The 25,703-nt window shown below is 39.8% G+C and overlaps 1 protein-coding gene across 1 annotated transcript; it reads right to left on the bottom strand.

Moving 5' to 3' along the window:
- Nucleotides 1-1,327: 1,327 nt before the first annotated feature.
- SMIM14 (small integral membrane protein 14) lies at nt 1,328-24,814 on the bottom strand. The gene is made up of 4 exons (XM_009948974.2): nt 24,740-24,814; nt 9,152-9,200; nt 1,934-2,082; nt 1,328-1,360 (listed from the first exon to the last, which is right to left on the bottom strand). The coding sequence occupies exons 1-4, from the start codon at nt 24,812-24,814 to the stop codon at nt 1,328-1,330; spliced, it is 306 nt and encodes a 101-aa protein (XP_009947276.1).
- Between the last annotated feature and the right edge of the window lie 889 nt (nt 24,815-25,703).

Below are 25,703 nucleotides of genomic sequence, written 5' to 3'. Positions count from 1 at the left end.
AGAAAGAAGCTTCATGTTGGTAACATAAAAATGTTCTTTACATTATTCTCATCAATTTTTCAAATTGATCAAGAAAAATATACAGTGTTGCTTTTCTGTACATCTTTAAAATGTTCTTAAATTAATGTACATAAAAAAGTCATTCCCATTGGCTACAATGGGAGATGTGCACAGGTACGTGCACAGCCACACATACGCACACATAAACATACCGCACATACACACAAATATTAGAGGGAAAAGACATGCCATATGTAGTCACCTGCGAGTTTGTTACTCTACAATTACAACCAGTAGGTAAGGATGAAATGTTAAGAACTGCTGATAACGTACACGTGAAAAAACCTGAATATCCAGTATGTCTTGTATACCAAAAGTTGGTAACCTCGGTAACCTCTTGGTATGATTTTGTCCTGTCCAATATACATTGAATCATGGCTAAAAACTTTTTAAGATACCAATTATTAAGAGACTATTACCAGGGCAGGAAATTCTACCAAGTTCTTCTCACTAAATTTCTCTTTTCATGAAGTCTATAAGTAAACAAATCTGGTTTTGGAATACATTTTTTGGAAAATATATTGGATAAGATATATCATTTATTAGTGAACAAGATCAAATTTTTTGGTGGTATAATTTTTTGTGTAAAGTTCCCAATATATGTGTCAAAGCTTTGACAGTGGCACTTATTACATTCACTTATGTGCGTGCGCACACACACACACACATAGTAGAATTCTAGTGGACAATCTGTGCTTTTGCCAACAACCCCGAAAACTATGTTAGTAGTCCAAAGACCAGACTAAACGCTGCTCTGAACCCAGGGCAAATACAAAATATTTTCAATTTTTTACCACTTAACTAAGCTAATAGTTGCAACCATAATATAACTCTCCAAAGCATAATGGGAAAAAAATATGGATTAATCTGAAGAAAGGTCAGTAACCTTCCATTATTATAGATGCACAGGGATTTTCTTTTTCTTTCAATGCATATCAGAAATCACTGCAAAGAAATTAAGATCATTGTAACAGAAAGAGACTGAGTGGAATGTCCACAGTAACAGTAACAACCAAACAAACCCTGCAACGCCTTATCATTATGCAAATTACAATCTACTAGGAATTGTAATAACATACAAAGCAAAAATTAACTTAAAATTGAAGTCGCTAAAAGCAGTTCATGAAGATAACTGCTGAATGATAATTTTGCTCTATATAAATGAGAAAAGAAAACAGTATTGAATGGGGTTTAGGAGTAATCTGGTCACTTCGTTCATTTGGTCGTGCAAGGTTTTAGCTGCTGAACCTTTCCAATACTGACTGCTCTAGTCCACTGGTGGGGCTGGTGGTTCTTGTCCCTAGGGGGAAGGAAGGAGGAAAAGAAGAAAAAAACCATGTACAGGATTAGAAACAGTGCTTCATGTAAGAGGATTTAGCAATAAAAGAACTCAACATTGTACTTTCTTTTAAGATTTTTCAATACTTCTTTCAATATTCACAGTAAATGAGCATCAAAGAACAATACCATTTCCTGCATCGATAAGGATTTTTACATGGTCCCACATCTAGGACAAAGATCACCTTCCCAGTTTCATGCCGTAATTTTGTTTACCGATTTCTCTTAAAGCTGTGATCTCCCCCTTGTACATCAGAAGGCAGGAGGCAGTTCCAACCAGGGACAGACAGTCCCTGGACACTGTGACCCACACGTAGTCACCTGTGCCTGCTCCATCCCATGCCAGGCCTCACACTTGGCCTTCATGATTCCACTTTCACTTTGCTTTTACCCATTTTCATTGTTAACAGAGTTCCAAGAAAATACAGAAGAAATAATGTAAGGAAAAAATGACTTTAAGATAGTCTGCATTAAAACAAAATACATTTAAGCTGTTGTAAGGTCTCTCTGCAGGGCACTTGGAAGATGCACTTACGTTATGTGGGCTGGTTGGCTTTCCAGCTGCATTGGATCCTCTCAGATTACTAGGTCTCAGTAAGAACAAGACAAGTGCAATCACCACCCAGGCCATCATTATCATGGCAAAGCTGATGCCACTGTCACTGGAGGAATTTGGTCCTGGCACTACAGACAAGGAAAACTCAAGTTATAACACAGACTGACAGCAGAGTTCTTTCCCCAAAATGAGAACAAAAATGCAACATAAGTTTCAGAAAAAAAGGGAAACGCGTTTTCAATTCAGTCTTCTGATCAGTCCTTCCTTTTGGCTTTGAGACAAGTAATTCTTGGTTAGTGTTACACTGTTTTTTAATCATACCTCTTACCCCTTTGAAAAGAGAATCTATTTCATAAGACTTCACTGGAATTCTCAGAATTACCATAAATATTTCTTAGTTCACATTAACTCCTAATGAATTGGAGATGATAGACACATACTTTGTGTTTAAGAAATCAAACTTGATACAAAATACATTTATGGGGGAAACCCCCCATCTGTATGTTGGTGTTTGTTTTTTGCCTCAAACAAATAAAAGCATAAGACTGAAGAGATAAAAGCTTAAGACTCCATGTTAGGCCTCACATAGAGAACATGCTAATTCTAGCAAGAAGGGAGCAAACTAATGATTATAATTTTGTTGGCTACTGTAAGTTAGTTATTGAGAGCTTCTTTGAGCAAGTGTCAGTGTCAATACACCAGATCTCGAAGACTGATCATCCAGGTCATGTGGTATTTCTGGTAGCACCAAGGAAAATGTATCTGTCAGGAGGGGGAAAAATGCTGAGGAGATACATGAAAAAGTGAAGCCCAGTAATACAATATAAAAATTTTACACCTAAATTCCATACAGAATGGCTGAAACATTAAAGCATGGTGAGGAAATCCCCTCAGAATGGAGATGTCTGGTTAGTCCTTTTGTATCAAGAAACTCTTTCGAATACCTGCACACTTGAAAACATCAACTTCTCTCCCCTGAAACATAATTTCAAATAATCAAACTGTAACTAATGTTGTCAGCTGAACCGTAAACCAATGTATAGTTAATTACCTACAGTACTTTCATGGCTCCATTTACAATAGTATCTAAAGACCTAACATCTTCATTAATGATCTAGATGATCAATTAATACAGAGCAATTAATACAAAGCTATAATGAATAACCTTAGAAAGAGAAGAGCTATTGTATTTTATTACTCAAGTTGAAAACTTTAACATCCAGGGAAATTCCACAGAGATGCTTGTATCTGTCAGGTTTTTCAGTTGTCTCAACTCATTTGGATCATCTCACTATGGAGTCAAGTCTGGATTCAGTACTGGTTGGAAGGTGTTCTTATTTAACATTCGCTAGATAACTCATACCCATTGAGCTGCTGGAGTTAATCTCCTCGAAGGTTAATGCTGATACTGAAGAACCACCCTCACCACTGTCAAACTGGGAAGCATTTTTAACAGAGGCTCTTCTATGAAAATGGTTTGTTCATAACACAGCTAAGACATGGCAGAGGGGCACTGTGGGGAGGCTTACAGCTAAGCCACTCACAACACTGCCGGTTTGTGAATAAGGCTTCGTAAGACATGAAACTTACAGTCTCTAACCTGCCTTTCCATACAACACTAAATCCAGCCCAAGATCTTTACTTTCAGAGTATCTGGGCCCCAGGGCTCAGCATACCTGTATTTCCATGCATTTCTGAATTAAGCCTGTGAGCAGTTCTGCCCCTGTAGTTACCTGGAATTTTTTTACACCATGGCTGAATTGTCTCCATGCAAGAGAAAGCTTTATGAGGAGCTGGTCCGAGACTGGGATGAACTCCCATGGGAGTTAATGACTATTGTGAATCCTATCTGTTGCTCCACGTACAAGATACAGTTCTTTGGCTTGCTTTTTCCTATAGAAGCAGAGACTAGGCCACATCAACTAGTCTTCTCTCGGAGAGAAATGGGAAGGGGAAAAAAATCTTCTGTGACAGATGCTTGTCACCTCATTTAATGTTCTACTACAAGGCAGTCAAAGCTACTAAAATCATGAGTTTGGTAAAAATAATTTCTAAAGATTAAAGGTCAGCGACCTCCCGATTGTGCAACTAAAATCTCAAGAATACAACATTCAAATTAATAATGCCCTTGTTAAATACTCCTCACATGAACTTAGTTCTCCTCCTAAAGTGTAATTTTTTTCATTCAGAGTGAGGCTGTACTCTAAAGAAAAAGAGGACGGATTGCACTTCTTTTACTGTAAAAGTATATTCCATGTGGTGCCTTTTATCTGCCCTCTCATAGCAAAAATATTTTCATCTTTTTACTGTTTACTATCTGCATGTGGAAAGGCAAAAGCATGCTCTCTGACTTTTGCTGCCTTCTTTTCATGGTTTTTAGCCTTGCCTGTTCTGCAAAAGAAAGGCAGGAAAACATGAAGAGAGGTATCTTACAGATGAATCATCAGGGAAGACAAAGAGCCTGTGGGACCTTCAGCAGATAATCCCTGCAAGCTGACACTCTCTAAGGCAGGGATAAGGAAACTGAAGAAAGGCAAAAAGGACTTGAGTGGAGGAAGGGAGAAGGGAATTACCAGAAAAGGGAGGGAAGAGTTGGCAGACATTTCATGCCGTCAGAGTAGGCTGCTGTGACTCCCCTAGATGAGTACAGCTCAAGATGAATCACAGATACGCATTCATTCTAAAATACATAAAATTTTGGACGTAGAGTAGACAACATTTGAGATGGTCATCTCTGACCACATTACAAGCTAGCAGAGCACTGAGAATAGTGTTGAAAATATGAATGTGGCAAATCCAGGTCATAACATCTGGGAATTGCTAGAGAAAAAATTCAGGCGGTGGCCGCTCGTTTCCTCTGACATGGAAGGCTGACTGTGAACGGCCATGAGCCATCACAGCAGCTCAGTACCAGCTTGGATCCTCCCTGGGCTGGATGAATCGCTGATGTTGCAACTGTTACACATTTCAGAGAAATCTTCCCTGCTCCACTTGCATTAGACATAATTCAGAAAAGAATTATCGCTCTTATTCCTCATTTCAAGGGAACTGTAAGATCTTGTGATTTGCTGAGCATAAACAATCCCAACAGAATATTAAATGTGTTGCATATTCAAAACTTGCAGCTTGTTTTCTCCAAGGCACCCACTGAAAGGGAGGGAACAGTCATCAGACTCTGATACATGCTTTATTGTCGCAGCAGATATTCTGACACGGAATCAGCAGAGGAACAGCCATCAAGCAGAGTGCCCAAATGCTCTCTGAAGTGGTGCTCATATCCTCCTGTATGTAGGAGTACAAACCTGAAAGCACTGGTCCTGACCCTGGCAGGAAACTCTCTGCAGGACAGTCACTACAATATAATGGTGCCAACAACCATAAATAAGAATTTAGAGCTAATAACACAAAAATGCAAATGAGGGAGCCTTGGTGCTACTGCTTTGATCTGGCTCCAAAAATCTAAAAAAGATCTGAAATCAAGGGTTGAAAAAACAAAGTGTGCTCAAGAAGAATCAATGCAGGGTGTTTCTGAGAACTGCCACCTGGTAGCAACAGCATAACACATGATGCTGCTGTGACACTGGCTGAACCACAGCCCTGACATTTCCCAAAACAAAACCACATACATCTCATCAGTTATTCCACAACCTTGCAACTTAAGAATCTGTGTATGACAACATTCCCAGCTGTGCTTCCAGAGGGAAGATCAAATCCTGGGAATGAGCAAATGGGTGGGAGTGAAACAAGCTTCTTCATATCGAGGTCCTGAAATGAGGAATCAAAGTCAGCAAGTAACAGGAAATGGAGCTGTGGGACCTAGGGAAGAGGAGACCCACCTCAAAAATAAGCTCATCACAGTATAGCTCATCAGAACAGGATGAAGCAATGGACAGAAGGCTGGCCCAGAATTGTTTTAATCAGTCTCTGAAAACATCTCTAGAATCTTCTCCAGGCTCAATCTGTTTGTTTTTGCCTTTGACTCCTGGAAGTCTTACAGAGCTCATGTTGGCCCAAGCACAGAATCACAGAAGCATCACAAAATAATTTGACAAACAGGCAGTCAGTGTCATTGCATCAGCAGAAAAATACCTTTGCTGGAACTGAATTTAAGGCAATATAATAACATAGGAGAGGATTTACTCTATAATTTTTGCCTTGGTTTTTGAAACAAACCAGTGGTTTGGAACAATTGCTGCCAAATTGCTTGCATCTGCACAGACAGTTATTGCAACGATCTCTTTGAGGATGGAATGCTATTTGCCGCAAACCATTCACATCCCCACTGTATTATAGTTTGGTAGCATGAAAGCTATCCCACATGCTTTGTGCCCACACATAACAGAACTTACTCATTTATACAGTCCTTAGCCTAAGAGCTTCATAAATATTGATGAGCCAAGACTCCCAAGGCATGAGTGAGAATGACCTACCATCACTTGGTTTTGACTGTGGACTAAAGCTCAGAAAGCTGTACAGCCTATCTGCCTACTTCTAATACAGAAAATATTCTGTCTCCTGTCACCTGCCTCTTTCCCTCCCCTACATGCTTGTGATCTAAAAAAAACCACCACACATACCTAGAAGTCTCAGGTGTGGGAGACAAAAAAGTCTGCCCTAGGACAGACTCTACATAACTTGGAAAGCCCATAAAGAAAGAGTCGAGCCAGCAGCACTGTTGTGGCACATGTGCGCCCCACTTTTTTATGGGCTATCTGGGAAAGATTAAAGCCTTTCCCCTTCAGCCCAACATGGCAATGAATCTGGGACTGTTTCACATCGGGAGGGCACAGTGCAAGTCCAGGCTAGATGCCCATCTCTAAACAGGTTTTGCTGGGGAGTGAAGAGGGAGAACCTGAGAGTGATCGAAGGCATGCTCTCTCCCCAGGATACTGGAAACCTTCACTGCCCTGCTCCTAGACCTGCAGAAGACACAGGCACCAGCAGCTCTTGCTTCCAGGAACACTGCTCAGGTGCTCCCTGCTCCCTCTGAGCATTACAATAGTCCTAATGCAGGCTAATTGAGTGAGTTCATATGCTCAATTGGTAAAGCAATATAGGAAAACCAGATCCACTTCATTTTTATTTATAAGCATTTGGCGATGTTCCCTCTAGACCACGAAAAGTGTAAACAGAGCACCTCAGGGCAAGCTTACATTAGCGCATAACCTCTGCACAGCTATGCTTCCCTGCAGACACTGGTAACGTTTGACTGTCCTAGTAATGCTCACCATTTGGGAGAGCTTTTCACATGTATTTCACAGAAAATTTCAAGGAAGTGTACATACACATCAGTACTCTGCTTCATTAACTACACAGCTGCCGAGTCAAACAGAAATGCAGTCATGGTGTATGTCAACTTATCAGTCAGAGCTGGCAGGGAATCTCCTCTCCCTCACAGTGAAGTACAGTGTTCACAGTACTGACAGTAAGTCGCTCAGCCACAGCTGTGACCATGTGTACATGTAGGGGGCTGTGCGGAATATCCAGTCTTCACTGTTTGGTCTGCTATGACTGTAAGGAGGACAAATAAAGCCCTCACCAAATTTTCTCCATAGGGAAAAATTGAAATCATCCTATTTGGAGGCTAACAGTAAGATTCGGTAATGCTTGGGGCCCAGTCAATGGTCATGCTGGTATACTGATACCTCCAGCCTGCTCACCACTGCCGCTTTGATACAATGCTTCCGCTGTACAAGTGTTCATCGGCATCATGGAGCAGATCCTCCTAGAAAGTATGCTAGGGTACATGGAAAATAAAGGGGTGACTGGTGACAGCCAACATGGCTTTGCTAAAGGCAAATCGCACCTGACAAATTTGGTGGCCTTCTACAACAGGGTTGGCGGATAAGGGAAGAGCAACTGATGTCATCTACCTGGACTTGTGCAAAGCATTTGACGCTGTCCTGCATGATATCTTTGTCTCTAAACTGGAGAAACATGGGTTTGATGGATGGACAACTCAGTGGATCAGGAATTGGCTGGATGGTTGCACTCAAAGAGTTATGGTCAACAGTTCAATGTCTGAGTGGAGACCAGTGACGAGTGGAGGTCCTCAGGGGTCAGTATTGGGACCGGTGCTGTTTAACACCTTTGTCGCCCACACGGACAGTGGGATTGAGTGCACCCTCAGCAAGTTTGCAGATGACACCAAGCTGTGTGGTGTGGTCAACGTGCTGGAGGGAAGGGAGGCCATCCAGAGGGACCCTGACAGGCTGCAGAGGCCCGTGCCAATCTCATGAAGTTCAACAAGGCCAAGCGCAAGGTCCTGCACCTGGGTCGAGGCAATCTGAAGCACAGATACAGGCTGGGCGATTGAGAGCAGCCCTGAGGAGAAAGACTTGGGCGTGCTGGTTGAAGAGAAGCTCAACATGACCTGGCAATGTGTGTTTGCAGTCCAGAAAGCCAACTGCATCCTGGGCTGCATCAAAAGAAGCGTGGCCAGCAGGCCGAGGGAGGGGATTCTCCCCCTCTGCTCTGCTCTGTTGAGAGCCCACCTGCAGTACTGTGTTCAGCTCTGGGGCCCCCAGCACAAGACAGACATGGACCTGCTTTAGCAAGTCCAGAGGAGGGCTGCAAAGATGATCAGGGGGCTGGAGCAGCTCCTCTATGAGGACAGGCTAAGAGAGTTGGGGCTGTTCAGCCTGGAGAAAAGAAGACTCCAGGGAGACTTTATAGTGGCTTTCCAGTACTTAAAGGGGACCTACAGGAAAGGTGAGGAGGGACTCTTGATCAGGGAGTGAAGCGATACGATGAGCGGTAATGGTTTCAAACTGAAAGAGGGGAGATTTAGATAAGATGTTAGGAAGAAATTCTTCACTGTGAGGGTGGTGAGACACTGGCACAGACTGCCTAAGGAAGCTGTGGCTGCCCCCTCCCTGGCAGTGTTCAAGGCCAGGCTGGATGGGGCTTTGAGCAACCTGGCCTAGTGGCAGGTGTCCCTGCCCATGGCGGGGGGGGTGGAACTAGATGGTCTTTAAGGTCCCTTCCAACCCAAATCATTCTGTGATTCTATGATCGCAGATTGTCAGAAATTACCTCCCTCACATAACAACTGTAGTACTGTAGCATTTTAATGTCATGTAAAATATTCCTGTAACATTACATCAACTGTTGCATTTTAAAGACCAGTCAGAGTGTATTTTAATTGCTACTACTGTTTATTTTACTTATATGCACCTGATCTCAATAGTTACTCACATTCCTGAAGGCATTCTGTGTCTGTGCAGTACGACTGGGATTGTCTTAGCTGAAACAGAGAAGAAGAAAGGTGTGACAGTTAGCAATGAGACTTGGTCAGCTTTTACCTAAATCACAATTTAATATAATGCCAGAGCACAAGTTCAAGATAAGGAAGATTATAACTGATCCTTTACTGCACTGCACTTGGCTTATGATGTGTGAAGAATCCCGGGTATGGACGTAGTTTCTGAACACTATTTACATAATACCCTTAAATCACCTGACTAAAGTGTTACTCCTTCCACACAGGTTGCAGCCACTGAATGCTTTCTAAAATTCAAGTGAAAAATCTATAGAGATATATACATTGTTACACACAGATATACTCTCTGCACACACTTTGGGATTTATAATGGATAGGTGTTACTACTATTATCTAGATCAAGTAACATTAAAATACTCTGTGATTATGTAACAATAAATGATCAGGCTGTGATAATGGTTACGCACGAAGAAGCCAAATTAAATTTTTTTTATTTAAAACTTAGCATTTACTATTTTTTCCATCCAAGATATTTTTTTTTAAAAGCAGATATTAATATGAGTGTTATTGGTTTTTTTTCTCTTTACCGATTGGTAAAATTTAAAATGTTTTTAGCAACTGTAACGACTATTTGCATTTACAGACTAGGTAAGCTTGCTAACTGCTGCAGAAGTCAACACTGGCGAACCTGCAAGTCGGTGTAACTATTTTACAGATGACAGAGTCAAAAAAAGGACAAACATCACATTCTTTATCCGGCACAGAGAGGTTAAATGGATGGGAATTGATCTGCTGTATTATGGGAATAAGTTTTATCCTCTCCTAGGTAACCTACACAGATTAATACATTTTTTTTAAAGTACAGAATTGTTACAATGCCTTGATTAGAACTGACATTTGCTTTTTGACAGGTTTTATGTCACAGTAGTGTCACAAATCCCAACATTCCTTGTCACAACAGGCTAATCTGTTTATTATCAGTGTAAGTATACAAATGTAAAAGAGAAGAAAAGATGATGTTCCTTATGAAAGAAATATATGAATAATTTCTACAAATCAAATTTCCCCTTGTATTGGCATAACTGATTTGCTGTATGTAGTCATAATACTATGCAAAGCACATCAAGGAAACAGATGAGCTACCAAAGGAGGAAGACAATTTGAAAAGGCTAAGCTCATTCGTTTATCATCATGATTTTTGATGACTGGTGCATTTGAGAAAGAAAAAATAACTAAAGATTGATCACATCCATTCTTTCATTAATATATTAAGATCCATTAACAGATTTACTGAGACTACAAAGAAGTTCCTTAGGAAGTACTGTGAAGGCTGGATTTAACCTTTCAGCTATTTCTATAGTTAAAAACAACAGCAGAGGAAATTAAAACAAAAGACTTCTACTTACCTTATTTAAAAAATAATAAAATCTAACAAATGAACCATATTTCTGCCCTTCTTATATACAAGTAAAAGTTGGTTTTATTTTCAAACTTTGGAATTCATTCTCAAAGGGAAATTTTTACGTTAGCAATAGTACCAAACTGGAATATCTGACACTGAGAGATTCCTGAACTGGGAAAACTGGGTATCACTATAGCCATATTTTAAAGAGATCAGCAACATAATTATCTTCTGTTTGTATAAGGGTTTAATTCTGGAAGGGGCTTAATTTATAATCCCTACTCTGTAAAACACAGTTTAGAGGTATTCTTCAACATAGAATGATGTCCAGAATTAAAATGGGTAATTTTAGTGGGGACTGTTGCAATAGGACAAAGAGTAATGGTTTTAAACTATAAAAAGGGCATATTTAGACTAGATATGAGGAAGAAATTTTTTACAGGGAGGGCGGTGAAGCACTGGAACAGGCTGCCCAGAGAGTTAGTGGAAGCCCCATCCCTGGAAACATTCAAGGTCAGGTTAGATGGGGCTCTGAGCAACCTGATCTAGCTGAAGATGTCCCTGTTCACTGCAGGGGGGTTGGAGTAGATGACCTTTAGAGGTCCCTTCCAGCCCAAACTATTCTATGATTCTATAATTCTACAGGTATTTGATCAGAAACATCAAACAAGCATATAGCATCTAGTTATCGCTCTGTCCCCAGGATGGCTAGTACTCCTCTAGTTTGCCCAGATAGACAACGCTACCTTGGGGTGTTCTAGCCACAATGTAGTTATCTCCCATTTTAAATGTTATACTCTGTCCAAACACAACTTTTTTAAACCATTCAATTAATGTCTCTACAAAAACCATCCCAAAAAATGGTGCATGTACTTTTTCTCGCTGTTAACATCCTGTTCCTTCACCTGCCTACCAGGCAGGCTTCCCCTGCTACCACACAAAATAAAATGATGGAGCTCCGGCTTTGACTGACATGAATATGTTAACCACCAGAGAAGCTTGTTCAACAACAGAAAGATATTCTGGCTACACCTATGCTTTCTTGAAAAGCAGTCTCAGCAGTGACCATGATTACACATGCTTTGTCATTCACCATCAACAATGTCTTCATGAAAAGCCTTCACACTGTCTGGAAATGCCTGTTGATGTAGGAGGCCCCCTGATGAAGACAGAGTAAGTATTAAATCTTGGAGATTTTGTGGGCCCAGAGGGTTCACTCAGATACTGAGTTTTAACCTGCAGGCACCCTTGATGATTTTACAAAAGACAGGACAGGCTCCAAGACCTTAGAATGAAAAGTACTACTGGAAACACCAATGATAGAAATATTACAGTAAGCAAACAGTCTTAAGAAAAATACCATTAGGAGCTGTTCTACTGATCTCTGCTGAAAAAAATGCTCTTACATTAGGTTATATCCTGCTAATATGGAAAAAAATTCTGCTTCTGTATGGAGGAACAATGTACAGAGGAACCTTTACAAAGCAGAGAGCCATCTGTACTTTGATAATGGGGCTGTGCTTTCCAGAGGGCTTGGACAACAAACAATCAATTTTTTTCACGGGGATTTAGAAACTAACTGTACAAGGTAGGTTTAGAAACCTCAAGTTATACCGTGAAACAGTTACAAGAGAAAAGTATGGAAAAAATGCACTTTTTATAATTTGCATTAAATTCCTCTGAATTGAAAATACATAATCATAGAATTTATATTAAATTACTCTAAACTGAAAACAATACATACTCATATAGTCACATAGATTTAAAGATCCCACCTACAAAAAACTACACTTCATAGTCTCTGCTACATTCATATCCAGCAATACAAATATTTCTTAGAAATATTTCTCAACTATTCCAGGTAATAGAAAAATTCCCTAAAAAAACTACTTGTGATGGAGAAGATTTGGTCAGAACAGGACCACCATAGACTCAAAGAAGTTTTAAGAAGCCAAAGATCATATGATAAAGACACACTCAAATACCTTCTCACCCTCACTTCCCCTCCTGACTACAAGCACGTGCAAAACCTCAGTATCCATGAGCAAAGGCTCTAGGAGGGCTCTGTAAGCCAGGGAGCCAGGTAACAGATCTGGTTTTAGCAGCTCAGTGACGGGCTCCATATTGTTCTCTTGGGATGAAACACGGCAGATGACGGAAAACGAGTAGCAGTAAAAACAGGTTTTTCTTAGTTCACGCGGGTGAAGTAGTTCCCAACTCTGTAACCCAATACAAATCTGATCCCTTGTGGTCACTCGATTAATCAAAAGATGAGAAACGATCCTGGCATGTGTATGAAATGATTACATAAGCTGAATGGCTGGGAAAGGTAATGCCTTTTGCTGAAACAAGAATGCTCCTTCTACTAATTAGCACTCTCTTGGTAACTACACCCTTAAGGGACATAGGAACTGTTGGAAAAAAAATTGTGTGTGAGACATTTCAACCGTAAGGTAATTGAAAAAAGAGCAGTTATCACGGTCTGGCAATGAACAGTCTGTTGTATTCAGATTTTCTGTTCCAATGTGGAGGGGGAGTTTGGATGAAAGTTTGAGGAATAATAGTAAAAACTTCAATCAGACCTTCCCTCTTCTCATCAAAACCCTTAAAAGGACTTTTCAAATACTCTCAATGTTTTTCAGACTGAGAACACTACAGAGTCGATGAGAAAAGTCTGAACGGAAAAGTAATTCTTAGACTACGCTAACTCTTACATACTTAAAGGTTTTATTCATATTTCAGAGATCTTTGTGTTGTCAAAAATGTGAAATTTAGTGGAAGATTAATAGTTGACTGCCTGATTTGACACCTGCTAAAGTCAGCAACAGCCTTTTCACATTTTTCAGTATATTCTGGAACAGGCCCTTAAAAAGAACACTAAATATTTACAGAAATTATTATTTTCTTCCATTTAAATGAAGAGGATTATATCTGAATTTTAACATCTCCGTGTGGTTTGTCATCCAAATACAATAAACGGCTTAGGGCATGTGAGCCAAAAATTTAACTGATTTATCTTTTATTGTCCAAAATGAAGTAAACACAAATTGTAAACAGCATGAAAGCTAAAAGGGAGCTAAAAAGGCTCCAAAATTTTTAGTTTTAATACACTGCAAACTTGCAGGCAATACAAGTAAAAATACTAATTAGAAATGCACATTATTTAAAATACAACTGTGAACTTTAATTCCCTCCAAGTACATTTAAATCTTGAATAGATTAAATGAAAATAATTTAAAATAATAATTCCCAAACCACAATTGGACACCACTAACTCTTGGACAATATGAGTATTTGTTTTCTATGAAGCCCCTCATAAGGTCTTGGAACTGGGAGGCAACAGTGGCTGAATTACAGCAACTCAGTGTCCACTTACTGACATATTTTGAACATAAACCCAACACAATGCTGAGAAAAAAAGACACCGAGTTACTTCTAGTGGTAAGAGAGAAAAGGGCTTTTTCTTGCTCTTTCCCCACGACACTCAAATTCTGCATTGCAAAAATAAAGAGTATATTTCAAATGGCTCCTAGTTCCAACTTGAAATGGCTTCTCCTTTCCTTTTTTTTTTTTTTTGCTCCTTTGACACTATATATAAAGTACAGTTTTAACATGCTATCTTGTGGATCAACAGCATCTACCCATCAAGCATACCTGAAACCTGTCTGTGTCCTGCTGCTGCTCTTACAACAAATCCCATGTTCTGACAGGAGTCTGCACAGTTTTTAGCAATAAGAGCCACCACTTTTCACAATCCCCAGCCACGAACAAAACGTGAACAGTCACAGTAAAGGGACACCGCTATTGGCCTCTGGAAATTTTTTGTGAACCCACTATATTAAGTAAAGTCTCTATTTTTCCATGTGCAAACCTACTATGGGCACACAAACATGCCACTATGTGGCAAAGACAAGGTGTGAACTAACTGCATGTTAGCTGCTCCACAAAATCACTGAAGTCCAAGTGAAATAGTAAGCCCAGTGAAACAGCTTCATCTAGGTAAACAGGGAACTTGTTTTTCCAATACAGTGACCTCAGCCATTGGGATCATTTCAGCCTTCCCGTGAAAGATGTTAAGCTACTTTGCATTTACTGCTCATCACAGACAGCTACTGTGGAGAAGGAAACTCAGACTTCTGCCTGCCTTCACTGTAACTCATTCTCGTGTCAATTCCCTTGCTTCCTCTTCAGAGGAGTTTTCTGAATTTGTTACCCCAGAGTTCAACAGTCTCACAAACCCTGGGACTGGTCCTGCAATCTCTGCTCTGACAAATTTATTTTTTATTATTAAAGTCAATAGAGTCTTGCCAGAAAAAAGATTAAGAGTTCCTATCCAATATGAACGCTTTCTCTTTTTAAGAGTTAAGTGTATTATTTAAGTTAAAAAAAAAAAAAAAACAAAAACCAAAAGACAAAGCATACAAGTATCAGGAAGATACCAATGATCAGACAGCTCACCAGTTTGTCATTTTTCAGAAGAAACAATGGCACAATCCATGTCCAAAAGCACTTTCCAGCTCCAGAAATGGTGTAATAGAGGTGACAAAACAAGAAGAACAGGACTAGTGGCAGGAACACAGTGCAATTATCAATGAAGTCTAGTGTGAATGGCAGATGAGATGAAAGTAAATTATTTATGTAGGGATAATTAAAATAATTGCCTTTTAGAGTAACTTTTGAGACAGCTGAAAGCAGAAATAAGTCCTCAGAAAAGACATGAATGAAAAATTAGCAAGTTCATGAGCCAGGTCAGGAAAAGACCTCCATCCATACAAAAAACTGTGCTGGAAGAAAGCCCAGAGAGATGTGTGAAAGAAACAGATAAATTAGGTACAAAAATAAGACAGCAGAAATGGATAATGGTGTCAATGAAAAGGAAACGATAGATAAGTAGGAAAGCAAGGACAAATAACTAACTTGATATGGTCATTTATCCCATGAATAAAAGTAAATTTAAAATGGAATCATAAAGACTGGTGATAGAAAATTTTATGTGGTAACAAAGGCAAAATATCATCCCTTGTGAAAACACTTTTTTGCAATTTAGACCAGTTGTAAGCTCTGCTGCTTCTCTCTAATGACGCCAGAAGATGACAACACCATGGCATACTCTCAATTGCGTTATCATGCTTCTGGGTAATGAAATCACTCTTTAAGCTTTGTTGGCAGCCACGTCTGTTCTATCCAAAGTATATAAACGATTTAGTAAACAACATGATAAATAAATCGCTGCAGAGCATAGGCCAGTCCTGAATACAAGCCAGGTTGCAAATTGAATTGTAGCATTATCCATAGACTTCAGATTTAAAGATGCAAAACATGACACCTACATGCATTATTGTGCTACAAGCTGGCCAAGAAAAATAAGAGAAAAATAAGGGGAAAAGAAGGGCATAATATGGAATTAAATTGTCTCTTAAACTACATTAGCTTCTCTTCGAGGAATGAACAAGGAAGAAATGAACACTGCCTTCCCCACTCCTACATTTTCTATGAGCATATGCAGAATTAAAATAAAATAAATGATTATTCATACAGGGACAGAAAAACAGCTGCAATAAAAATATGGAGTTTGGTCCTGTAAGGTGACAAGTAATTTTCTCTCCCATTTGCATGAGAGAAAAAGATGATTGTTACCTTTCAGAATACTCCTCCTAGATTACAAATCAACTCTTAAGACCCAGAACCACCAGCCAGGTATGACAGAGGGAGAACATTAACTCTCATACTGAAAGACAAGAAATTTTATGGAGGAAGATGCAGCAGGTAAGTCAGAGGGACCACTGTGCAAATAGGAGTCCTGATTCAGGCAAGAATTCATTCTTCCCTTTATTTTCTCATTTCTCCTGGGATTGCTGTTTCACCTCGGAATCATACAGATCCCCCTTTTCCACACTCCCCTCACCTTCCTACAACTGCATGACTATTATTGGTACTTCATTTTATAATTTTTCTGGCCTTGAGGACTTGGCATCCTACTTTTAGTGAATGCAAAGCAGAATGAATTAGCAGAACTGGGAGAGTCAGGGAAAAGAACATGAAGCAGCATGATAGTCAGGATCATTACCAGATGCTCACAGCACCTCTGAGTGCATGAAATACTAGACAACAAATGGATGAGATAGAATATTACACAGTATTACTACAGAGGCATCTGAAAACATTAATGAACAACATATATAGATCTCCCAAGAAAGCATTTGCAAACTTGTATCTAAAATACAAAAACAGAATACATGTGGGTTTTTTGACCAAACAGTTGAGTATCTTCTGCAAAATGAGCATATTAGCAAATGAAAAGGGTCCTCCCACATAGACAGCCTTGAGGAAAAGGCTTAGAACTAGGAGATCCAGCAGATAAGTACAGTTTGCTCTAAGTGTTGATTGCATCCACACGTGGCCTGAGACAAAAAGCACAATTTTTTCCTTTTTTCCTCAAGTAAGACAGCTACAACACGGCTCTGATCATCAAACACAGTTCAGCCGTTCATAATATAGGTTATAGCTATTAATTACTTCTGGAATAGCAAGCTGACAGAATTTTCAACACATAATTTTCTATACTGCTTGCAATACTGTCACACTATGTATGCTTTGAGACAGTCATGAGGCGTGACTAAGATTTTTTTTTTTTAAATTATTTTTTTTAATATATACTGGTTAAGAAGCAGCAGCTTCCAGCATACTACAAGGATCAGGAATGGGAAATGCAAAGAATGATAGACACCTTCAACTTTCAGTTAAGTCCTGATACCTAAACCGTTATAGGAAAAAATGGTCTCCATAGGCATAGACCCTAGTGGACACCATTTTTCACAGCTTTTTTTTTTTTAAGCACCCACTTCCCTGTCTCCATTTATACTGCTCAATCCAGAACTAGTTTCTAGGTTAAAGACCATTAGCAGTGCATGAATTCTGTGATACAGTTTTCGGGCCTTAACCTGTGCAACACCAGCACCTTGAACACCCAGTGAAGGCAGGGAAATGGAAGTCAGCGGAGCAAGAGAGCTCAGGAGCAGGCTCACACCCTGCCACTCTACCTTATGTTTCATTTTTTTGGACTAGTGCCTTACGAGGTCTTTTCTGCTGCATCTTGGACGGATGATACCTTCTTTGTCCTAATGAGCAACCTAAGGTTCAGCTGTTGGGTCTTTTTTGAACCAGCTTGAATGCCAAGAAATTTGGAACTGAAGGCACAGGTCTGGAAAAAAAAGAGGCAAGTTGAGAGCAAAATGCAATTTCCTGCTCTTGGGCTGGTTGGCTAAGAAGGACTATTGACTAGAAGCAGTAGGAATTGCTATTAAAAATAAATAAATAAATTAGAAGGCAAATGCCATGGAACATGTGTAAGAAGTCTCCAGGGCAACCTCCATACTTAGGTCACTTTAAATTATCATAAATGTACTTGGTATAGTTCTGCTGTGCCCTCAGTAGAAGGCTACATCAGCAAGGTAACTCACTTCTGCTGGTTGCCTGAGGGACTATTTAAGTCCGGCTTAGCCGTGCTGACATCTTGAGAGCTTTTCATCCATTTGCAACACACAACGCAGATCTATTTCAGTCATCTGTGTTTATTCTGTGCTGTTTGCACAAAGTCTCCCTCAGCCAAGATTCATGGCTATGCTGGATACTATTTCAGACTATGCCAGTTTATAATAGTAAGACTCTAAAATGACCTGGCTAGGAGAATTACGTGGAAACTTGGTTGACAAAAGTGTGTTTGAATCAATTGCACTGAAACAGTTTAAGAATTTGCAAATTTTGCTATAAAAATCTAGTGACACCTCAAAATACAGGAGAGATTAAAATAAAGAATAATTTGCTTCGTATGCCCCAGAGTTTCTGAGACATTCAAGCCTTCTGATACAGTAGCATAACTAGATATGGGCCATTACTTTGCAATTAGCTACAGAACAAAGCACAAGGTTGTCATTCCCACAGGGGTTTCTAACGCCATCAAAACTCCACAGTAGAACTGCTGGCAGTTCATCAAAATGGGTGCTTTTGTATTACAGAATTACAAATGTTTTGGGTTAAAGAACATATTGCTCATTTTCATAGAAACTAGCATGAGAGAATTCTGTCCCCTGTGCTTTACAGAAACCGTGAAAAAAAAAAAAAAGGACGTTTACATCACACAGTTATGTGTGTTACTGGTTTGCTTTGACATTTCTGGCCACTCTAAGTAGTCAGGCACAGGTCTCAGGCTTCATGGAAGATGCTCTATGTATGATTATCCCCTGCAACCACATACACTGTGTTTTCAGTCTAGTTTTCAGACTTGAACTGAGACTTAGCTAAGATACTCCATGGATCGTCCATGCTTACTGAGAGAGAAAAATCCAGAGGAGTAACGTAGTGCAATCAGATTTTTATTTTACAAAAGAAGTGAAAAAAAAAGGGAAATACAAAGATTTAAGTATAATATCTTTCTTATCTAGAGATTTGCTATCTTTTGCCACAACTAAGACAGGAACCGTCTCCTCTGGATACCACAGAATGTCCTTCACTGTGACTCTTCCAAACAACTGGCCCCTTGCCTTACAGAGTTACCCCCCACTACAGTACTTGATGCCATTTGTTATTCTTCATTCTTGATCCTTGTCTCTCCTTCTCAAAGTAAGTTTTGCAGATGGAAGAGACTAAACAGGAGATAAAGTCATACAAGCTAACAGACTTGTCATTGTCTTTTGAGAACTCTTGTGTATCTGCAGAGGGTGGAAAGTCTTGTGATCTTTTTCATCTATGCTTACTCCCTCTTATGGAAGTTCCCAATTACCTGCTATATCCATAGAGTAAATAGTGAGCCCCACATACAATAGTCAAATTGTTACACATCAACAAATCATAACAGATGTTGCCATAGGTATTACATACTAGAAATTATATTTATGAAGTCATAGGCCAAGACTTTAGATTTCTGTTGTTTCCTAGGAATATTTGCTTATTATTTACAGTGGCCATAATACGGAAGTTTACCGTGTCTGAAATTGTCATATTTTGATGCCAAGAACAACCCTGAAAAATCCACTTCAGGAAAATGACAGAACATTCAGCGTAAGAGAATTCAATACCACCTAAGTACATATATATTAAGTTCTAAGAACTGTGGGTATGAACAGTATCTCCCAGGTAATCTAATAAGCAGCAAAAAATCTTTTAAAAATATCATGCGCATTAGAGTTCTACAGTCCACTATCTAGAAAATCTTCATATTACAAACTAAGAAGAAAAAACCCAACAAAACAAACCCCAGCTTAATCAAGCAAAAAGGAGGACAGAAAAACAATCAAGATGTATCTTAGTAAGAGTTAGTTTTTTTAAAAAAAAACAGCTCGCTTGTTTGTAATTTTCTGTAGTGTTGCTAGTAACAGAGAGGAAGAAGAGTTTAAATGACAACAGCTTTTCTTTTTTCATTGTATAAGCATTAATTGTAATGACAAGATGAACTGAAGTCTGCATTTCAAGTAGAGATTTAAATTATATGCTATATATAATAAATACAATGTATTCATCCACAAATTTTACTTCGAATGCCAAATACATTTTCTTACAATTTCGAAGTAAATACAGTAATTAAATTAGACATCAGAAGTAACATGTTGGGAATCAAAATGAGAACTTCAGGTTCTAGAGTCAAACTTTTTGACCTCCTTCTGACCTTGGCATAGCATTGTCATTCAAATTTCCCACACAGTTAACTCTAACAGAAATCTTGTGTATCTGAGTATGTATTTTTAACTCTACGTAACTGTGATAACTGAATATAGCATGCCTTCTTCATTAGCAGAAGCCTTAATTCTTATCAATATTGTTCTATACAGGTATAAACAAATTAGTCTGTAAAAATTACTTTACTTTAACCCAAGTGCAAGTTACTAAAGTCTACATTATTCATGGCAGTTCTGCACAATGTCATTACTAGACTGAAGAATCCTAAAAGTACATTTCCACACTTGGGCATCTCTTATAATTACACTGATATTCTGTTAAATTTGATCTTAACTCTGAACCTCTGGATTTACAATGCTCGGTATGGAGACAATTACAACCACCTTGTTACGCAACTTGCTCCAAACTCCTGACAAGCACTCCCAGTTATAACACCATTCAAATGTGCTCTGGTGTGTTTTAGATCTGTCTAGGTTAAAAAGAATCAACAATTAAGTACATAAAGGGAACCACACTGGGTATACAGCATGTTCGGATATTTCCCCCCCCCGGCCGAATACCTACAGATTGCCTAGCTTTCTTGTATCACAATGGTTTTGGAGTAACCGTTTTGAGGATCCAACTTTTAGAGGTAGTGGGCACCCAGTCTCCATTGACACTTGTGGGGTTTGGCAACTTCAAGAACCAATGTCCAAGGGTTCCTTTTAAAACAAATAGTAAAATTCCTGTTTGCCTATGTTGTGTAAAATTGAGTGACAAAACAGCAACTTAGAAAGCAAACTCTTACTCCAGCATAAAAGTTACAGATGCAATAATGAAGGTTTAGCAAGTCTCCTGCTAAAAACATGCAACAGATTACTTGAGGATAGTCTGGCTGCTGACTGAGACTTTTTCCTTTCTAGATTCTGCTGAATTATCCCAGCTAGTGATTTGCTCTTATAAATATTTAGAAGCATCTGCTTTGCTTTTTAGGATAGATGAAATCTGGCATTTCCCTTTACTCCTCACAGTTTCAAGTGCTAATTGGCATGATCTTTTTGGAAGCTGGACACTCAGCAATAAACTCCGTTCTTGCAGCTACACAGGAACACTGTCAGACTGCTCTTGGTAACTGTCCAAGAGCATGCACCTATGATATGTTCTGTTTACCTTCACAATGTAGGAACGTAGTGTAGGATAGTATGCTCCCAGATGATCCATTTGCACCCATCTTACACTGTATGGAGAAGCCCAGGAACAAAATCTCACAGACCTTTGTGGCACTTCTTCTGACTTTGGACACAATTCACCTATATCGTTCATAGCCAGAATCCTCCAGCTACAACATAAAGAGAACTGCCTGATGGGTGTCACTGCCTGTCAGTATGTTCTAGCAAAAAAGGAAAAGATAAAAAGTGCTGAATGGGGGTCAAAAGTCTGAACCGTACTGGTTCAGATCTGCATCTCACAAGCCTCAGAGGAAAGGACAACCAATGTGCATCCTCCTTTCTACCTCCCAACTTCCTGAAGCTTGGTACTGGAGGTTCCTTTGTCACCATTTATTAGTGAGGTGGATGTTGGTCTCTTCTCCCAGGTAACTAGCGAAAGGACAAGAGCAAATGGCCTCAAGTTGCACCAGGTGAGGTTTAGATTGGACATCAGGAAAAAATTCTTACTGAAAGAGTGGTCAAGCATTGGAACAAGCTGCCCAGGGAAGTGGTGGAGTCACCATCCCTGGAGGTGTTCAAAAAATGTATAGTTGTGGCACTTTGGGACATGGTTTAGTGGGCATGGTGGTGTTGGGTTGATGGCTGCACTTGATGATCTTAGAGGTCTTTTCCAACCGTAATGATTCTACGTGTCCAGAAACCTCCAGGTCCAGAATCAACACAACTGTGGAATACAGCAAATGTCATGTGGAGGACCAGAGGAAAATCCTCCTTGGAAATGAACATGTCTATGAGCATCCATATGGGGGTAGCAGGGAGAACGCTGAATACTTTGAAATTGTGCCTCTGACTGGGAAGCTGGACCCTGATGTAAAGGCTCCACAGAAGAGGCAACTGTTCTCCACAGAAGCATCAATTTTCTATGCCCTTGTGGCAACAGCACTGACCTTTAAACAGTGCATAAGTAGATTGAAGGACGTGATAACAACCCTGCACTTTAAACCTGTATCTGGAATACTGCATCCAGTCTTGAGCTCCCCTATACAAGACATATTTACAGGCTGAAGTGAATTCAGGAGGGGGTCACCAGGAGCTGGAGCACTTGTCCTGTAAGGAGAGGCTGAGGAACCTGGGCTTCGTCAGCCCAGAGAAGAGATGGGTTTGGATGGATCTAACAGCAGCCCCCCAGTACTTACAAGGAGGTTCCTGAGAGGACAGAGAAAGGCTCTTCACTGAGCTGTATGGCAGAGAGTACGATACATTCAACTAAAACAGAGGATGGAGAAACTTCTGTACTACAAGGGCTGTCACACACTGGAGCAGGTTGCCCCAAGAGGCTGTGGAATTGCTATCCTTGAAGGTTTTCAAGACTCTGCTGGAATAAAAGGCCGGAATGACCTTGTCTGAATTCACTGTTGACCCTGCTTTGAGCAGGAGGTTGGCCTAGATGACCTCCTGAAGTACCTTCCAACCTGAACAATTCTGGTAACACCAGCAAATGGGTACGCATCCCTTCCACTTCTTACACATCCATACCCTAAACAAGCCTGTTGCCTATTCAGCAATAAGACAGTGAGTCAACCTCTAGTGACTTGTGAGCATCAAGAGAGCACTGCCTGCATCACACTTGGGAACTACCAAAGGGAAATTATATCAGGCCCATAAAGCACATGGAATTGGCTATGCAGATATGCTCTATTTGTCTGGTGTCATTTTGCACTTTGGTGCAGTTGGCCACTACACAGATCTGGGCTGTTTGGCAACTCCAGCTTTAATGCTTAGCCCAAGAGTCTGTCTCATAGTGTGTGAGATGACAAGTGCTTGTCACTTCCTCTTGTCCTTGTGGGGGATTGTTTTGCCTTCTGCTGCAGCCACTGATGTAGCCCTCCCACTAGGAGAGCCTGGTCTGGCATATGTTGTCTCCCAGTGTGGCCTGTGTGTTTCTGAGGGGGCATTCTGTGTGCACAGGCCCATGGGTACAATGTGAGAACACAACGGCACAGGTCCTGCAGTGCTGCGTTATGGACATGTGTGGTGAACTCTGCTTACTCTGAGCAAAGTAATTCTGGAAAATGGGGTCAGCCAAGCTCCCTGAGAGCACACCCAGGTACAGCATCTGCCTGGCTTTAGGTTCTTCCACTGGCACTCCAGATGAGATAACGTAATAATACACTCCAGGACCAACAAAGTGTGGACACTCAAGATTTTACATTTAGGGTGAAGCAGGGCTATATGAGTGCAACCCACACATTTGCAAGAACAAGCTATATATACTTCTTGCAAAGTGCTGTTTAAAACAAGTTTGTTCTTTTGTGGATGTATGCACATGGAAGTGGTTGTATTTTAAAGGCAAGCAGACAAATTGATTTCTTCTTCCCAGACATACATTCTTTGGGGATTTACACATTAGCCTACTCTTATCAGAGGCTAGCGGATGCAAAATTTTCCTGATAACTTTCCTAAAACACTGATAAGGAACCTCTTGAAGAAGGGCCTGATCCTAGAGAGGATGCTCTTCATACATACTGCCTTGAGTGGTTGATGTACTCAGCTAACTTAAAAGGACATTAATTTAGACCCTAAGAAAGAAAATAGGATAAACACAAATTTATGAAAATCAACAAGGGGAAGTACATCAAATGAACCTGATGTACAATCTGATCTTAAAAACCAGTTTAACCAAATTAGAGTTGTAATCAAGTTCACCTAATTGCTCACAGTTCACAATTGTTAGTGTTATTTTAAAGAACATTTACTTGGAAAAAAAAAATTAGCACTTTGTAGCTTTTTCTTCAATGGACAGTGAACTAAGTTCCATATAGAAGCAAAGAATCGTTCCTATTTTACAGGTCACAGTGACAGCAATGTAAAACAACTGGCTTGAAGTTGCTCAACCATAGCAAAGACATAGCAGGAAAGAGAACTCAAAACTCAACTTCAGAGTGGATTCTCAACTTCAGAATTTTTTAAAGGTTAGTTTTAAAAATGTAGACATTGTTACCTTGCCATATGAGTACGTGGAACTTTGTATGTGTGGTATCACCCTGAACTCAGAGAGTTTGCAAGGTAGCTTCTTTGTTTTTATGCAGACTAAGAAAGGATTACAAGAAACATTTCAATAGCAACACTGTCCATGCTGTCAAAATGCATCCCTGGGAAATAAACAGAAAGCTATCATTTGTATTAACTACTCAAATGCTCATCAGAAAGTCAGATACCCAGATTCTAACTGTACACGCAAGTGAATAAGCAGAATCAAAAGCATCAGTAACTGCAAATCTGCAAGAGCTGAAGTAATGTCTGAATAAACACCCTTCCAAATATCCTCATGTTATCCTTACCAGATTAATCAGTCTTCTCATTGCATGTTCATGCGAGCAAATGCATTCACAAGGATCAAATCCACCTTCTGCCATGGTTCTCTGGATAAACCTGGACTTGTCTGTGAACACCTAAGAAGAATAAGAATAAAAGGACAATGAACTCTTTTCCAGCTGACCTTATTTTCCAGAGTCTCATATGTCAAGTTTCAGTTCATTTAATTCCAGGGTGAAAAAGCAAAACAAAGCAGGGTAATCCTATTATTCCTTTGGCAGCATGAATGAAGAAGTCTGGTATGTGCAGTTACATTTTGATGTTGCTGAAAGCAGTGTCTCACACAGGCTTCCTTAGAGAGCCAAATAATTTTTCTGCAATAATTTGTGTGTCTCCCCTGGGTTTTCCCACATACCACAGTGAAATACTTCCTAACAAACAAGAACCACAAAGATTAAATTCTGGTCTCTCATCTGCTTGGTGGGACTCTTAAGTGTACAGATACAATTTTGAAAAGTCAGGGGAACTTGTACTCCTAAACCCTAACAAACTGCTGGCATTCATCCTCAGGAAAATAATTTAAAACCCGGTTAAGTTCTTTGCTTAAGGAAGAAACTATCAACTTTATTGTATAATGAAAGCAAGCAGCAGGGGTGCAAAAGTGGAGGTACTTGGAAACACTTTTAAAATGGAATTACTCACACTAATTTTAGATCAAAGAAGTAGGTCATTCACTTAGTAATACAGAAAGTTCAAAGAAGCTGTAATGGACGTGGTGGGGAATCAATTCTCGGTTATTCACCTGCTAAAACCACTTATACCAGACACATCAAGCATATACAAGCGTATCTTTGCCATTTACCAATAGCTTTTCCCGGTGACTTAATTGATGGTCAAAACGGGTAGCAGGTTGCAAGGCATTTCTACCCTTGTGGTCAAATCAGGGATTGATTTCTCTCAAATGAGGACTCTTAAGATGTATTCGATCAG

This window comes from Leptosomus discolor, chromosome 4, assembly GCF_034619465.1.
Source record: "Leptosomus discolor isolate bLepDis1 chromosome 4, bLepDis1.hap2, whole genome shotgun sequence".
Lineage (NCBI taxonomy): Eukaryota > Metazoa > Chordata > Aves > Leptosomiformes > Leptosomidae > Leptosomus > Leptosomus discolor.
This window is presented reverse-complemented; position numbering and strand designations above follow the sequence as displayed.

Excerpts from the sequence above, each read along its gene's own strand:
- SMIM14 (XM_009948974.2), bottom strand. The coding sequence starts at position 24,814 with ATGGCAGAAGGTGGATTTGATCCTTGTGAATGCATTTGCTCGCATGAA. Across the intron at positions 9,201-24,739 it reads TGAGAAGACTGATTAATCTG|CTAAGACAATCCCAGTCGTA; the intron begins GTAAGGATAACA and ends TCTCTGTTTCAG. Across the intron at positions 1,361-1,933 it reads AGCCAACCAGCCCACATAAC|GGACAAGAACCACCAGCCCC; the intron begins GTAAGTGCATCT and ends CCTTCCCCCTAG.